General features: G+C 36.0%; 1 protein-coding gene across 6 annotated transcripts in view; it reads right to left on the bottom strand.

Annotated features, from left to right (window-relative positions):
- Positions 1 to 18,533, bottom strand: part of GRM8 (glutamate metabotropic receptor 8) — a 337,236-nt gene that overhangs the window by 261,771 nt on the left and 56,932 nt on the right. For all 6 annotated transcript variants that reach the window (XM_065857875.2, XM_071803378.1, XM_071803380.1 and 3 more), the window contains one exon: positions 7,555 to 7,771. In XM_065857875.2, the coding sequence (XP_065713947.1) occupies positions 7,555 to 7,771 (217 nt within the window). The remainder of the gene's footprint in view (positions 1 to 7,554; positions 7,772 to 18,533) is intronic.

Here is an 18,533-nt window from a genome sequence, read left to right on the forward strand (position 1 = left end):
ACTGTTGACACGTTGTGGGGTGTTATTGTTTTATTGTTTTGTTTTTTAAACAAAATAAACACAACCACAATAGAAAATAGGCTGTCAAAATGTTTCCCATAGTTCTCCTCTCTCTTGCATCACAGTAAAATCATAACACAAAACCCAAACATGGGCATCTTCATTCAGATTGTAAATCATATTGTGTGCCCTTGTTGTTTTCCCTTCTAGTATCCCCTTTACAGATACTTTCACACACACAAGAATATCCACTGGGATTAACTCTGTTGAAATCAACTTCTTGTTAAAGGGATTGTGTGAAATTTGGTCATAAACAACAAGAATGGCTACATTTTGATTCAGATGTTTTCTTTTACAGGAGTTTTTTCATTATGTGTGAATTATTTGCTCTGGGACTTCCGTAGTACTTACAGGATTAATTTAAATTATGTTAGAATACACATAAAGGTGCAGAAGTCCTCATAATACAATGAACTTTTAACATTTATTTTTCAGAGTTATTTTTCAGAGTTTCTTAATGTTCTAAATTCACCACAATAGGCATCACTGGTCCTTGCTCTGAGGAGCTTATTTGTTTCAGGTCTCCAAAAGTTGACAGCTATAAGCAAAATGAAATCAGCCTCAGTCTCAGAACATATTGAATACCACAGTTATTTGGTAACTGTACCATATAAAAATAAGTAATGAACTCAGCCTTGAGCACAGTTCACATCCCAGCTGGTATCAGACAATAAATATCAGTGGGTAAAACCAGAAGGTGTTACGTCTTCCTACTTTGAGTCTTGTCGGCAGCCTCAGGGATAACCTCCTGTGCATTTAATCCTTTGCTAAATCCCATGAGATTCAGGGAAGTATTCACTGACTTCTTTCAGTTTCAAACACATGCAGGAGTCTCTATTTCTTGCCCAGGACTTCTTTCCAAAATCAAATTGCAAACCATCTCTTGTGGAATAAAAATAATTTGTACAAGTAGAGGAACAAGAGGAATTCTTTAGCATACAAGCATATCCCTTGTAGCATAGGGAGGGTGCCTATCTCTAGTTCCAGACTAAAGCCTCATTTGGACCCTTTTTGCCAACTCTTGTAACTACTTAGTTCACTTCAGAAGTATTAAAGTATAATGGTGGTTTCAAATGCGACGACGTTGCTTAGAAAACCCATGAAAAAATTGTCTGTAAATTACTTAGGCTCCTTTGTAACTACTTCTGGCATTTTTTCATTATAATACCTTAAAAGCACCCCTATGGGAGATATTCTTGCTTGAATTGGCCACAAGAAATCTGAACAGAATACAATTCTTTCAAGCTTATCAGCAAAACTGTGCCACACTGGTTAAGGAAGCAAGGTTGGCTATGTAAGTTTTTTCAGCACAGTCCACTGTACAGTACATACTCTTTGGGACAGGTACAAAACCCAGTTCTACAGAAGCTTTCTGCCTTCTTTTCCCCACTCCAGTGTAGCTAGTGAGCTTTCTACAGGAGGTATAAAAAATGCCCCAACTAACTGACTGAAGGAGAAACCCCCAAGAGGTATGAAAGATAAAGGAGTCCCTCTTTCAAGAACCACTGGAGGGTCAGAGAGCACACCAGGAAGTGCCGCTGTGTGTTTACTGCTCCAAGATATCTTCCTAACACTATAAAGAAAAAACCATCTAGCTAAAGCTGAAGAATATAATATTGATTAGCACCACTGAGAGAAATGTAAATGGTCATTCATTATAAATCCCTGAAAATTACACTATTCTTCATCAGGTACTAATTAGAACAAATATTAAAAACTATTGGAATAATTTTCCAGCTTCTTTAATATTAATACACCTACCATCTGATTTTTGTAATTTTTCAAACATTACTTTGAAGCTCCTGTAGCCAATTATATAGTGTTATTATTAATTATAGTTTGCAGCTTGAAATACAGTGTTTTCAATAGAGTTCAGCTGCATAATATAAAGTAAAACTTAAAATTGAATTAAACTGTTTGCCCTTGGTGAGGTTATGTTAGAATATAACCAGTCTTTAAAACAGAAATGTCTCTGGGGAAAAGGTTACATTTCACATATTGTATTTCTTTAGTCCTCATGTTGCAAGATTTTTTTAAATCTTCTATTAAACAACATCTTGGGAAGAGAGACCAAAAAAAGAAACCTATTCATCAGCTTACTTAACATGATAAAAACAGCCTTAGCTTTAAATAAAAGGTGTACAAAGATTTCTGCAGGAAATGTGAATTAATCTTAACAGTAACCTATCTTATTTATTTCTAAATCAACAGTGAATAATCTAAGTAGAGGGAAAATATTACACGTCTTTCAGTTTTATTTTCCTGCTCAACCCACCCTCCCCACTTCCCACTAAATTTTCACTTTATCCATTGAAACGTTCAGACACCCAAAAGATGTTAAAGGTAAGAAGTAATCCAATAATTTGAAGAAAGCAGAGATCCAATGCACAACTGTAGACCAAAAAAAAAAATTACAAGAGACAAAGATGACCTAAGATCTATGTCAAAGAAATGTCACAGACATGTAAACAAAATGTAACTAGCCATGCTGAAGTCTGAAACCATTTAAATAAAGCTATTGTAGCATCCATTCAGTATATGTGTTCACTACACTGAGGTATATAGTTATCAATGTGACTGTGAAGGTACAATAGCATGAAGGATCATAAAGGTACTGCAGGCCCTTCTCAGAAAAATGCTATTAACTGCAATATACCAGCATAAGGGAAGTAGGTAAAACTACAAATAAGTGTTGCTAAAAACAGGCATTCAGGAGTACATGCTGATATTAAGTACACTGTTCTCTTCTGAGGTATAAGCTGTTATGAAGTTGTGTCATTTTGACTCAAGGATCTGGTCTAAATCCTCTTTGCTGTCTTCTTTATGCCTCTGGTAAAACATGCAAAACCAACTTACAAGGAAAAAAGGGTCAAGAAATGCTGAAGTTTCTCACCTGTTCTTAGTGATCTGCTACAATTCCTTTCTTTATCATTTTTATCTCCTCTTATCATAGTTTCATACATATTTCACTGCCAGTAGCCATCAATGGTTGTGTGAATTTTTTCATTGACCACTAGTGGAGATAAAATCTGTCACGTAGCATTTCATTTACTATTTGTGGATTTGTTACGTTTTCCAGTACAAACATTGCACTGACTGAGCAAGTACTCTGACCCCAGAGAATTTTCTGAACAAAATATTTTTGTGTTCTGTAAAAAGCGTGAAAAGAATCCCATGATTTTCTCTCTGATGGTAAATTTATTTGGTATCTAATAGCAGAGGGAATGAACCATTAAAAGAAGTCTAATTAGAAACGTTCCAACATTTATTTTGTCAAACATCATTAACAGCAAAGTAAATAGAAGAGTAATATGCAGCATGACAGTTAATGAGGACTTTGTAAAATGTGTTTCCTTCTTTTCCCCTTTTTAGTTTCTCTTGGTGAGTCAAGTCTCAGTTTAATGATTAAATTCTTAAGCATTATCATTTTGTATTAATTCATTCCTTTGACCAATGTACCCAAATGATTTTATAACAATGTCAAAATTGTTATAGTGATATCATTGATTAACTATGTAATGGGAGTAGAAAATACTGTAAATTTAATCATTGTCCCCAAACAATAATGTATGGAAGAATGTGTTGGAATAAGCACCATTTCATATTCTCCTTACAATGACTGTCATGCAAAATATTTAATTTCCAGCTATACTTTGTCCCAGACAGGATCTTTGTCATTAAAATGAGAGCATGAGAGCAAATATTCTGTGACATGTCAGGGTGGCACCACTTCGACCTTTTCAGTATTTCACATTTTATTTGAAAGCCTGTTCCTTCCTTTCTATTTCTGTTACTGATCAAGAAATAGAAGTTGGATGGAGCAAATCAAACTGGAAATAAGAGGTAAGAAATCAAGTTCACGACAAGTAAGTACATAAAATTAATCTCAACTTTTAAAATATTTAGAACCTGCTCCTTAATACTTAAGTAACTGGAGAAACTTTGAACAAAAACAAAACAAAACAAAACAAACAAACAAACAAAAACAACAACAACAAAACACAAAATCTTTCCTCCTTATATTTTCAAAACTGCTATCCCACATGCCCTGTCAGGCACCGAATTTTTTCAGAAATCAATATATCAATTTCTTTTACATACTTTCCTCAAATTTATTGCTTTCCATTATGCTTATCTTCACATTTCATTTTGCTTCCAGTCATTGGTTACTTATCTTAAACAGGATGCAAAATACTCAGAAAGGAGTTGAGCTGTCCTGTGTATTTGTATGCCAGCAGCATAAGGGGAGCAATGTCCTGATTAGGTTCTCTTAACACACAGCTTATTAACATAGAGCTGGTAAGTTTTGCTCTTTTCTGTGCAGTCTTATACTATGTAATGATTTTTATAGACCTGCCTAGACTCTACAGTCTCAGATCTCATAATTAGATGCTATTCAAACTTTCCATTTTAAAAGCATTTCCAGCTCTGTGGTTTAGGTGAAAAGCCTGAGGACAGTAGACAGATAATAGAATCAGACTGGAGGGGACATTAAGAAATCATTCAATGCACATCCCAGCCCCAAGGAAGAACTAAGTACCCTTACACAATCCCTGTGTTTTTCTAATGTGTGCTCCCAGATCCTTGACGAAGGAGACTCCAAAGTGTCCCCAGGCAAGCTGGTCTAATGCTTTCATGTCTTAACCATTACAAAGGAGTTTCTCCACATCTAAACAGAATCATGCTAGAGATTAATTCCATCTGTTCACATACACTCTGTTTGGATGAACAAGTGGTCCTCCACTTTTCTGTAAAAGCTATTTGTCTGTTTGAAAACATTTTCCATCACATTTCCTTCCTAGTGAGTTCTTCTTCAGGTTGACTAACCACCTTGCTCAGTCTATCCTTACAGAGCACCTTTTCAAGATTTGTGATTGTTTTTGTTCTTGCTTGTGAAGTCTCTTCCCTTTTGTGAAGTGAGGGTCAAAACCTGTACTGAGCCAAATTGGGGTTTCAAAACTGTCAGGCAAATTGGAGGATTACTCAAATTATTTTACAGATGGTACACCTGTCTGCATGTTCCAGTAAAACATGTGGAATATAGGCAAGTTATAATTTACTGTCATGCTCAAATCTTTTTTTGAAACAACATTTTTGACCAGTCTTCCTGTATTTCTCATTGTATGGATCCTTTATCAGAAGCACAATGCCTTGCACTTGTCTCTTAAATTGCATACTATTTTTTCAGATCATATCTTCAGTTTTGGACTCTAAAAACCCTTCTAATACACTCCTAGTCCTTTCCAGCTTGAAGTCACCTCCAGATTTCACAAGCATATCCTTCATTCCAAGTCTATCTTCACCAAACATGAAAATTTTGGCTAGTACCTGATCCAGCATAACCACCTGCCAAATACCACACAAGACATTCTTCCTTTCAAACAGAAAACATTGCTAATTACTCCCTGAGCAAAGTTTTCTAAATAGGTTTTCATCCAGCCTATGATATTTTCACCTAGATCACCATTCCCAAATTTGCTCAGGAGAATACTCTGTGCAAGAGTTCACATAACACTACTAAATATCAAGAGATATCAAGTGCTTCTTCTCCATCTCTAAAGCTGTTATCCTGTCAAAGAAAAGTATTAGATGGCTTTGATACTATTTGTTCCTGACTATTCTACACTGGCTACTGATCATATCTCTGTGGTTACATATGATTCACCCAATTATTTATTTCAACATTTTTCGAGGGATTAAAAAATATTTGTCTGGCCTGCCTCTTCTCTTCATTCTTTCTTCACAATCATTCAAGTCCCTGGTTTCCATAAGAGTTGTCAAATTTCTATGATCACAGAGTTTATCAAAATCAAATACTCCAATAGATAACAGAAGTCATAAGGGGGGAAAAAAAAGAAAAAAAAGCCACAAATCACCACTATTTATTCTTCTGGGTATTACAAATATCTTGTAAAATTTAGGACACCCATTCGTGATTTTAATTGCTTTGGATTCACAATTGTATTAATAATATTTATTTAATTAATCCTATTAATATTTATCAGATGACAACTGTCTTTTTTTATTCTGGGATCGATCAAGATCCAAGTGACACAAACTCAAGCATTTGTGATTAGAATGAAATCACAGTTGTTGTTCTTGGACCCATCTGAAGAACTCATATTTCTAGAAATGGGAAATGATAAAGTCCTGAGCACTTTATTTATTTGTTTACTTTCAGAACTCAGCAGAACTAGCTGGGCTGCAGATGGTTTCAAGAAAAAGTGATTTTCAGTCAGTGAATGTCTGGGGCAGCCAATGTATTCTCTGCTGGATTTGACACAATAGATAAACTGTCTCTTTTAGATACAAACTGTGGAAAAATTATCTATGCCTTTCCTAACTCCAGATCAAACCATTGCACTGTAGTCAGCCTTGGCTCTCCCATGAAGATATCTAGGATCTGACAACATTGATTAGAAGCTAGAAACAGAATTTATTAGTTAACCAATCAAGCATATTATACACACTAGTTGCCTAATGGCAGGAATCCGTGCATTTTTGTCTTACTGCCAAATTATTGCAGTAATCAGTAACCTTTATGGTTCAAGCATAAGTACCTGAGACACACATGCACCTTCTTCCTATGTGATTGAGATGGTCTCTATATTTACATGTGGTTATTGAAAATGGAAGATATTATCATATTTTCTCACTCAAGCTATCTTGAAAGAATCACAGTTCATATGTACAGGGCCTGAAAGTCAAATCCAGTAGATTAATTGAGGCTTTCTGAGGAAAGCTGTTGGCATTTTTTTAATTGTTTTTGAAAGTATATTATTTTGTGTCATTTAACACTGTATTTAGTGAAAGACCAATTCTGCCCTCTTTCAAACCACCTGCTACTCATAATTTTATTCCTTGTTGTCCAAAACCTACCGCAACTGAGAAATAGCCATTTTTTCAGGCCAGAAATAACTATATAAGTGTGGGAAATGAGCAAATAAATAAAACTAACAATTAAAAAAAGGGATGGACCTAAATATACTTGCCATAATAATATCTGTATTTATACAGCACATTTAATCCTGAATTAAAAATAACAAGGGCATGTGTTTGTACTTCCCAGATTTTTTTTGTTCTTTTTCAAATTCATCAAAATTAAAACTCGGAGATCTATCAGTGCTGGAACATGGAAAACAAGGTCTCATTGGATTATGATTTTCCTAAGCTAAATCAATCGCATCTCCTTAAATCTGGCTGTAATTCAGCTGGTGGTTACTTTTTGCCGCAAACTCATCAAGTAGCTCCCCTGTTCCAAAAGGGGCAAGAGACACACATTTTTTGCCTCTCTCAGGACCTCTTCTTAAATTACTGCCAGAACTCTCACCTTGGCAGATGCACAAGCAGCAAAATCATCCATAACGGTCTACATTAGAGTCCAGGGAACATGACTGCAAGTGTTCTGATCACACTGCATAGACCAAGGCAGAGCTCAGTGATGCTCTGCAACCCAGCAGCTATAAATACAACACCTGACAAACATACACTCACCAATTTCTCTGGAGATTTGAGTGAATGCCTCCACTCCACTTTCTCCATAATTGCCTTCAGAAGCCAGCGTTGAGACGTAGTTCCACCCAAGGGCTGTCACGATGTCAACCATGGCCTGTGCTTGGTAGGAGTCTGGTGGGACAACTCGAGAGAAGAAGTCATACCTGGTGTTATCACTCAGTTCTGGAGCCGTAGATGCATAGCTGATTTGAGGTATCTGCAAATCAAATGACAAGTCATTAAAGCCAATATAATACCTTTTCACACTATATGCTTGTATGTTTGAAAGGCTTAAAATAGAATATGCCCAAGTATTGTGCAGAACGGAATATCTTGTTTTAATTAAATCAGCTGATCAAAAAACATTTCAGATTTCACAAAATATCAGTCAAGTCTTATTGTATAACACTCTCACCAAGAAATAATGCACTCTGCTTTTCTCCAGATGTCATGATTCTTGGCATTTAAGTGTAACAACTTCTTTTTTGATCCTGGTTCTGATAGGAACAGGTGAAGAAAGAAAAGGAAAAAAAAAAAAAAAAAGAGGCATTCTTACTATTACTACAGAAGATGAAAAGGTCAGTTTTGATGACTGTGATTCTTAAGAATGCTACACTCAAATTTGACAAGTAAATGTAGATTATGTCCATTTCATTGTTTATTGGTATACATGCATATGTGCTTTCCCATTTATTCCTATTTTTCAACCTCTGTCATAGATTTTTCATTTTCTAGTTTGAATATGGTATTGTGCATTATTTGAGAATAGGAGGCTATGTAGTTAATAGCAAAAGTTACCTGATGAAAAAACACCCAAAAAAAATGTTATCTGCATATAGTATACATACAGAGCAGGAGAAACCACAACAGTATTCTTTGTGGGGAAAAAAAAATAATCACCACACCTCACTAAATAATTGAAATATATTTTTAAAAGAAATTACTGTTTTCAGTGGGGCGGGGGGGGGGCGGCGGGGAATCTAGGGTGATTTTCTTTTAACTCTTGCCTTAAACCTCCATTGTCTTGTCAATGTCCAGAAGAAGCTCTCTGTAAACAATATTCAAATATTCTGAGGCATATTTTGGTGTAATAAAGTTTAATTAACATTTATGGTGACTTAAAAGGGGGATGATTTTCTCATTTAAAATTGTAAAACTGATCAAAGAGTCACTAGCTTGAAATGAAAGACACTCCAAATATCACATTGCATTTGCAATCTATATTAATAACAACTGCTTAATTCACATCTTACAAAACACAACATAACCTTCAAGAAAGAAATCTGAACAGAGTTCCTAAACTGACCTGTTGAGAGATGAATTTATCAGTCCCAGATAAGAGCTGATCTTATAAATGCTCATTGTTACATTAGATGGCATAGTAAAAGGTTTCAGTGCAACCCTTAGGTGCTGCAGAGTGCTTTCTCACCAGCACAAACTAAAACAGGTATTTGAGGCAACTATAAAGGATTCAAAGAGTCTGCTCATTAACCATACCTGTAAAGACAGCGTAGACTCTTACTGCCTGAAAAAAACAGTTTATAACTTAAGGGATGACAAATTCATCCCTTTGTCAGAAGCAAACAAAATAAACTCTTGCATATCTTGGTGATATTCTTCTTTACGAAATTTTGTACTAAGGTAAATTCCTCAGAACAAATAACCTGAACTGTAATAATAACAACCAGAGAAAACAGAAAATAAAATAAAAAAAAAAAAAAAAAGAGTTGATTACAGGAAAAAAAAAAAAAGTAAGCTAAAGGTTATATCTCATGGAAATGAGTATTCCTATCCATCAAGTAAAAAGATCCATCAAGTAATAATAAAGGAAAAATTGTCCTTACGAAATTTGCCTTTTATAAATTCCCTTTCTTTCAGAAAATGTTTGAAACATCTTTATCTCTTCACAGACAAGAGATTTTGGCCTGTAATAATACAATTATGCACATTTAGAGTGCATATCACTCTCCTGCTAAATTTGCTCTATTACTATCTAAGCCAGTAATCTTTTTCCAGACAGAAAAAAATAAAGACAACCTCTGATTTTACTCATTTTCTTCCTCATCGTGCCATTTCACAAGTTCTGTGGCATTGCTGTTTTGCTGAAAGTTATTTCATCAACAATGTTCATAAAATCAACACCAGTACGAGATCTTTTAGTTGGATATTTTGTCATTGAAAATCTTGAAGTCTAGACCAGAGTCATATCCATTAACTTTCTCAGTTCCTCTTTCTTTTCAGGTGTGAAGTGAATAACAAATACTAGATATGTGTTTGTAGGAGAGTTCTTGGTACAACACAGCAACGAGAGGTTTCAGATCAATAGAGATATTTTATGTACTATGAATATCACTTATTTAGGGCCTTGGAAAATGCAAAGAAGAAATGCTACTTTCCAGCTCTTTGTAGTTCAGGTTCTTCCCTAGAGTGGAAGAAAACAGAAAGTAAATACAGTCCAAATCAATATCCTGAAATCACTGGGCACACCTAGTAGGCTTAAATCATTGCTGTTCTTCAACTTCTGCCAAATTTCACTACCATGAAAGAACAATATGCCATGTAAAAGTAGGGAGACACTCTCTAAATAGCAAGCCATCCTAAGTTTTGAGAAAAATGGTTCAAGTAACAGAATACGTAGTCATTTTCCTTATTACTATTTGTATACATCCCTAATGATGATAGACAACACTTTACATTCAAGAATTTTCTCCCCAAAACTGCAGACCTCCCACCCAGAAACACCTCATGATTTCTCTCTGTGAAAGCATTTTACGTCAAAGTAAAGAGAACTTCCCTCCTTGCCTGCTTATAAATGTACATTTGTATACAGAGGACACTGAAAAATAACTTTAAAATTTGAGGATCTGGGGTATGTTCCAACAGTTACACAGTTACTGAAAAGACTTGGAACAACATTCAGAGAAATTGTTTGACATGAGGACAAATTGTTAGGATTTAGTGGTTCAATTATCCATGAATGAAATATATATACATTAAAATGTAACAACTCTAGTCATGGACTGTAGGTTTAATAAACCATTTTACATGTCCCCAAGTACATTTTACAAGATAGAGCATAATGCTGTCTAAGCAAGGTAGCTGTTATGCTCTATCAATTTAGTAATATGTGTTTTTAAAACTCCCTAAATAGAGACTGCATTTATACTTTAAGTTCCACTAGCCCCTTGAGACAAAAATTTGCATTTTGAAAGAGACCTGTAAAGGAGCTTTATATTTCTTATTCTAGATTTCTCAATCTAAATTTTCAAAATTAAATACAATATGTGTAACATTTACATTGTATTTAAAGGTTAGATATCTAAGTCAATGGTGGCACCTAAGTCATTAATCTAAGTCATTCTGTTATCCAGTCACTGTCATTAGAAAATGATTCTTCATTATTTAAAGGAAAAAAAAATAGACAAATAAAACAATTGCTGAGGACTGAGTAGACAGGATAAGCCTTCAAGATACATTCAAGCAAAAATCAGCAGTCAAGAATAGTCTCTGTTTTTTCTGGATCTTTTTCTATACAATGTCAAGCTGATTTAAAATATTCTCTGAAGAGCTCCACCTCCCAGAAGATTAGAGAAGGTGGAGCAGTCACTTTCACAACTAACTGTCCACGAAGTGTGACTGTGGCAGCACTTCAAAGGAGGAACAACATCTCTATGTAACATCCACCAAGCATCACTACAAAACAGATTTCTAATCCCTGATGGACAGGGTGCAGACAAGTTCAGAAGTGCCAAAGGCAGCTAACATAACTTTTCACTTATTTCAGACAAGCAATAAACTCCAGTCAGTCCTCTGTGTGCTGAAAAAAAGGTCACCCACCACTCCCAAATCCAGGACTAATCACAGGGAAGCATTACCCTGAATATGTGTCATGGGTCCAGTGTTGAGATCCAAACTCAAAAACAGAGTCGTCGTACTGAGGACAGAAGAGTAAATTACATGACCCATGTTTGCCATTCCAGTAAAGCATCTTCACCACAGCAGGCAGCGCTTAGTATGCCTTCTTTTCAATGACAAGCTGCCCAAGTTTTTGGAGAGAAGTTCACTGGAACCTTTTTTATTGAGCTTTCAAACCTGTTTGCATGCTGCACTTGTCATTGTAAAGTATTAGCTGGCCATTTCAAATGCCATCTTCCTTTATACAGCCTTTCAGCTGAAAGCATGATTAGAGAGCAGAGTAGCAGACAGTGAAATGAGCTAAACTCCTAAGAAAAAAGACCTGAGAAAGGAATCACCAGTAATTTTGAACATTACTGATTATTAGTTACAGCAGTAACTGTGCTGTACAGTCACACAGCATAATGGGCTTGAATCACTCACATCTTCAGTTTCACTACCCACTCAGTCCTATCACTACTAACTTTAACATATCAACTAGCATTTTATTTCCGTTTTACTTTCTCTCACCACTGAGCAGTCATTTTTTGGGGGGAACATTAGCAATAGTACCTTGAAAATAGTAATAACTGTAGCTGACAAACTGAAGTCAAGAAATTTTAGGTTAGTGATTGCTCAATATCAACTGGCATTTTACCACCAACTAATACAGCTTGCAAAGGAGTAAAAGTGATTGATATAAAATTTGACTGTAGAAACACGTTTTAAACTTGCTGATATTTTTGAATTTTAAATATCTATCATTAATCATTAATGGCCCTGTCTTTTCAAGATTTTTATTCCCCTTTCTGTACAGTAAATGAGTTCTTTGTGAGTACAAAAAAATCACAGTGGTGAAATGAATCCTTAGGGCCTAGATATTGAACGGTTGCTGGGTGAGAGCTGAGGTCACTATATTTTAGCTATTAGTCACATTTGTAAACTGACAGAGCATCATCTTAGCCTGCTTTCACTTCTGAAAAACATGTTAGTCTGCAATACACTAATGCTAATGTCATTCAGGGTAGACATTCAAGATTCAAAAGAGTTTGATGAGGTTTAATAACATCTTACACTATACCAAACAAGATTTTAAAATGTTCTTTTTTGTTACTAACTATAGGAGGAGATGAAATGCACAATGAAACTGCCCATTTCTCTCCACTGGCTGTAAAGGGAGCCTGGGAGATTAATTCAACTGTTATACACACATTAGGTAGAACGATACTGTAAGCAGCTACAGGTCTTCTGCTGAATCTCAAAATCCTACTCATTTTGGCTACACATGACTATTAAGACATCTGTGCGTAGGCAATGACCAACTTCCTTTTGGAATGTCTTAATTCTTCCATCTATGACAAAAACAGAATTGGTCACCCACGCCACCATTAGTGACCTCATTTCATTCATAAACCAACATTAAATAATCCTGGGAAGATATAACATATTAAGACTCAGTAATGCCATTGAGGATGAGAGATGCTCCATTCAATGCTCAGAGCATCTGAGCAGGGTGACACTTTGTCAACTCCACCAGCTACAAACCACCGCTCCTGGAGCTAATGTCGTGGAAAAGTTTCAGCATACGAAATTTTCTGATTCAGCCTCTTTCCACAGATTTTACCATGAGCAGGAGTGATCTCTGACAATATATTTTCCAAGTAGATGTATGTATGTATTCACCTATATTTATAAACACGTGTAATTCTAAACTATATTTATTTAGAGGTATACACCCAATGCTTTCTCTGTATATTAAGGGCACTCAACCACAATATTTATCATGTGTCTAGCAATGCATCTTGTTCAGGAATTACCGTAGATTTCAACCCCACTCCCCCAGAGAAAAAAAAGTTCACATCAGTTAGAGCAAAAGCAAGAAAAAACAGGTATGCTTTTCACTTAGATTAATACAATTTAAAATGCATTTATTTCAGAAAAGCTTAATAGAATTTAAAAGCTTCAGAAAAGGAAAGAACAAAAGTATCATCTGAAAGCTGCCATTAGCTGATTTCACTTGGAAGGCAGGAAATTTTTTAAATCCATTTGAATTATTTCAAGTCATTCTATTTGCAGTGTATATAATCGTGGCAGTTACTGCCAAGGGTGCTTGCAATTCATACACCTAATGATGAGGAGATAATGATAAGGCATTTTCAAATATTTTGAAAGTTTCTTATAGGTTTATATGGTTTTTGTGCAAAGATATGGTCTTTGTGATAGAAAGAAGCATAGCTAGTGCGACTTTTTTCACCAAACACAGAGACAGAAGTGATCCATCACACCTAAATGTTTCTGAGCTGGGATGGGTAAATTATTTTACTCTTTCTTTTCACTTCCTATTACTCTTTCACTGGCTCTACTTCTGCTGCCATCAGTTACCTTCTGAAGACATATTCCTGAGTAGAATATATCTCCAGTGAGCTGTACTGATCTTTTCCTGAGAAAAGGACACAGCTGAGAGTCAATGCAGTACAGTTTGCTGCCAATAAAATTATTTCTGCAACCATCATAGGTTGGCCTGGTATGTGAAAAACCACAGAGACAGATGCAATTGCTAGCCTAGTGGAAATATGAGGATAATATCAAACATGCAAATCTTCTCTTTCATTACTGATTTTCTCTTTTTTTCCTCAACTACAAACACAGTAGTTCTCTATCACACCTATTTCTGAGGATATCTCTGGTGATCAAATGGACTAGCAACTGCAGTATTCTGAATAAAATTAATTACCCTAGACAAAGTTATTTCTTATAGTTAATAAACATAGTCATATAGTATCAGATAATGGGATGAAAAAATATTAAATCTCCATTGCATTGCATTCTATCCCCATCAGCCAGAAAATATCTTTCATAGACTCTAACCATACATGCTACAGCAAACGTATTTCAGTGTGATCTGCTGTGCTGCTCTGGTAGAACAGGATGCGACAAAGGAAGAATGTGTATAATGTAAAATGCTCAAGTTTGAGAAGTAGCTTCCTTCCAGTGGGTTGAAGTAGGTCAGGGACTCATTACAAGTCATTACTTTTAATTACACACAAGGGATACTATAGAAGAGAAAAAATAACGTGATACCACAATCTCAAATCCCATAACAGATGCAGCATCTAAAAAAACAAATTCATGACTCCAGAAAACACGGGTCTTTGTGCTGTGTGATGCACTTTAGGGCAAAAGCATTAAAAGGATATTTAAGCATTACGAACATTTTTACAGCTGAAGCACATCTTGTCACACTGTGCATTGCTATGTAACTCCAGGAGGATGAGAATCTATCTAAGGACAGCTTGAACTGTCACCAATGTTCTGTGCAAGAGAGTCTATTGATAAATGTTTAACAATGGCATTTTCTCAGTAAGGGAGCTCTATTCTGGTATTTCCACATCATTTTAAATCCTGGGGTTTGCCTCTCTGAAAACCAGTTACATTAAGCAGTTGTACATTAAATTATCCACCATCTGTAGGCAGCTCTTTCTAAATATTTTAAACCCAGCTGAGGTCTATGGATAGAATGATAAACTGAAGAAGTAGCAGATCAAATGAGTAATATTCATACTGAGATCAAATCACAAGGGGGGAGGGGAGCTGGGGCTTGAGCTTGGGAATGGCTCTTAGCTCTTCGTTCACAGTTTCTTATGTTCTCTAATCATTAGATCAAACGGGAAGCCAAGGATGGTCAGATAGCTTCAGGGAATTCTTAAACTATTAAAATTCCTTTTTGACTTGTTAGGGATACCCACACTTAATTATGTGTATCAATATATTAGACTTGTGTCAATCTCTACTGAGCACAGTGTGAACTCTGATATTTCAAAGCTTTTTTAGCCCTACATCTCTCATTAGAGCTTGTCATGTCAATGGCTGGAACTGTAATCTCTTTTGATGAGTTTGAGAAAAATATACAAAGATGTGCATTACTTTTGGTCTGAACTAACAAAGTCAACTTTTTAATATTATTCTGTAGTAATAAATCTACCTAGTAGCTTATAAAGTATTCCTCAGTCCAAACTGGGTTTCCTTTACATTCATTTACTGATTAGTACTATAGAGAGCACAGCAGACAACTTCAGAGACTCACCAGTGGGGACACACAGTTGTCCACAGATATTTTGCTGGTTACAGAAACCATCACTATGGAAGAAGTGGATGTTCTAAGCAGGATGCAAGATGAGTGCTCTGCTTAATGGACAATGCTGATACTTGCATTCACGTTGTGATGCTGCAAGGCCAGTTCAGCTTACATCACTGGATGACCAGTAGTATTATCCATTTGCTACCTATGCTGACAGCTTAATGTCACAAGATACAAGTAACTGAAAAATATCATGAGGAGGTGAAGCAAATTTTGTATTGTTCACAGCTCTCTCCACAGCTGTGGACAATGTGAAGATATGTAAACAGGGCTCAGACAGACAGACAACATATGCCCAGTGTTTTAGTGTTTTCTCATGTTCTGGGGTATGCTGCCCGCACTTTAGCTATCACCCCAGAAAGCCCATCTTTCCTGTAATCTGTACGCTCCATGCTAATTATTTGGATACTTCATATCAGAGTGCATTAAAGGAATCCTTATGATTCACCATAGCTAGGGATTCCTTCTGCAGCATTACCAGTTCATATGGGATTATAAAGCATCATTTTAAATCCATATATTGCAGACTTGGAAGAAGAGAAATTAAAGATTTCCCTCTTTTATGTGTTTAGATGATTTTTCTTCATTGCTCAAAACAATATGGCTTAGCAGTTGAAGAAATTTTAGCTTGAGTTTTTAAACTCTAAAGTTACAAGAAGAAAACATTAGCCAGGTCAAGCCATTTCCAAAAGTTAAATGTTTCCTATATTACCATAGTGAGATGCTAAGTCCAGTTGTAGTGTAGAAAAGTTGAAAAAAAAAAAAAAAAAAAGAAAAATATTTCCAATCAAAAGATTGGTAATTATGCACGAATTAAGCTCTGAGGCCCATGGGAGTGATTTTCATGCCTTCCTTTCTATTAAAAATGTACTTAATTTTAAAAATAGTAGGGTTGCTGTGGAAAAAAAGGCACCCTCCTCCACACAGTTCCTGAACACCATATGGCAATGTCTCTTCCATGATTACCAGATTCTACTTGATTCTGACTTCAGCGCAATGTTTTATCACTACATCAATCCATGGATTATTTCATCAAGAGCATCACAGTGAGCAGAGAGATAGAAATCCATGCAACACAAGTGAGAGCACAATGGTGTATGTACAAAGTAGGACTACATTGCCACAAACTCTGCAACAGCTCCTGCAGAGTTTGGGGAAGTTGTGAAAACCTAGATACTTTAAATCCATGAACAGGACAGCTACATTAGAAATGAAGGATGCACTGGTGGGGGTGGAGTGGAAGGGAATAAAACAAAAATACTGATTACATCAATGAGTTACATGATCAAAGTGATCTGAGCTAAAAGGAGCAACCTAGTGTTTTCTTTCGTTCTGTCTAACAGTGTCAGAGTCTGGAATCCTCTGAAGTACAACCTGGTTGCCAATGTGATAATCTTACTTGACCCTTTTTAAAATCCCAGCCTTGCAGCCTTGAGGAAAAAAAAAAAACACAGATCTAAGTTCATTACCTATAATTTGGGGATTGTTCACAATAGCAACTATCACAGCCTCAACCTAGAAAAAAAAAGGCCTCCTAATATGGACTCAAAATTACATCGCACAAAGTACAAAAGCACACCTGTCCCCTCCCTCCACCAAAAAACTATATTGAAACCTGCATGTTCAACTACATGCAGGGAACTTAACACCCACCATTTCCACCAAGACATTTTGCACACAGTTTTTGGGGCCTTAAAGAAGTACATGGTTCTTTGGAGACTGGTCCATAGCCAAAAAGTCAGAACAGCACACATTTTGTAATTCAAATAGGATAGGTCCAGCATTACAAACCATACTGAACACACACAAACAGACCACAACACAAGGAGGTTGTGCCCATCGTTGGTGTATCAGAGACACCCTCAAAATCTAAACTCATCCATCACTTGTTTTGACCCTGACAGTAGTCAAGAATAAAGTTTCCAAAAAGTAATAAGAATATCCTGAAAGTGAGGAATTATAAAAGAAATTATTATATTTTTATATACAAATATTTTTTATGTATGTATAAAATATGTACACATATGCACACACATATTCCATGTCTTGGGCCCTTTTTTCTTTCCTATCTGATAGAGTGGTTAGTTGTTTATACTTCCCTGCTGAGGAGACTACCCCAATTTTGTTTCTAAGCTGATATTGTTACTGACTCAAATTAAACAAGAGGAACTCTAAGAAAAGCACAGCTTGAAGGGAATAAGATCACTTGAAGAAAGAGAGAACTTGCAGAGATTTCCTACCTGTACAGCAGTACATGCTTAGTTTTTCCATTTAAAGGAGAGGATTAAAATATTGGGAAAAGCTTTCTAAAAACAATTCAGTATTATTTCTTAGTTCTCCCTATTTCCTGTGTATAAGATAGGTACATTTGTCTGATATTTTCCTCTTTTTCTCCTGTAACTCATACTTACTTTCCTCAGACATTGCAACTTACACGTCCCTCTTGCTATCTTCTTGATGTTCTCTCTTCTCTATGCGAGAATCTCCTTTACAGATATCCCTTTTCCTTCAGACCCAGTTTCCCTTCCTCTTCTCACTCCCCCCTCCCTTCTCAGTCACAACTTGACTGAAGTGAGAAGGAAGAGTGGACAGTGATTATTTTCTAAAGAGCTGATTTAGGATTCTCTGTTCCAGCTCTCCTTCTCCCCTTCAACAGCCTATGGTTCAGAGATACCCAGTGCTTCCACTTGGCCCAGCAGGAGGGGCAAAGGGGAACTCCTGTGAAATAAGCTTGAACAGGGTCACTTCTCACTCTCATCTACCAAGTAATGCTTCCTTCCCCATAATAGGCATTTTTGCTCTCTGACTGCATCAGGAACACATCCACAAAGTCAGCAAAAGCAATGTTTGATGTAGGAAAAAACCTATATTGGATGAGCATTTCACATTATTTCTGCAAATTCTCCTTTTCCCTATTTTTATTCATTGCAATTTAAGTATAAATCAG

The sequence above is a fragment of the Patagioenas fasciata genome, chromosome 1 (genome assembly GCF_037038585.1).
Source record: "Patagioenas fasciata isolate bPatFas1 chromosome 1, bPatFas1.hap1, whole genome shotgun sequence".
In the NCBI taxonomy this organism is placed as follows: domain Eukaryota; kingdom Metazoa; phylum Chordata; class Aves; order Columbiformes; family Columbidae; genus Patagioenas; species Patagioenas fasciata.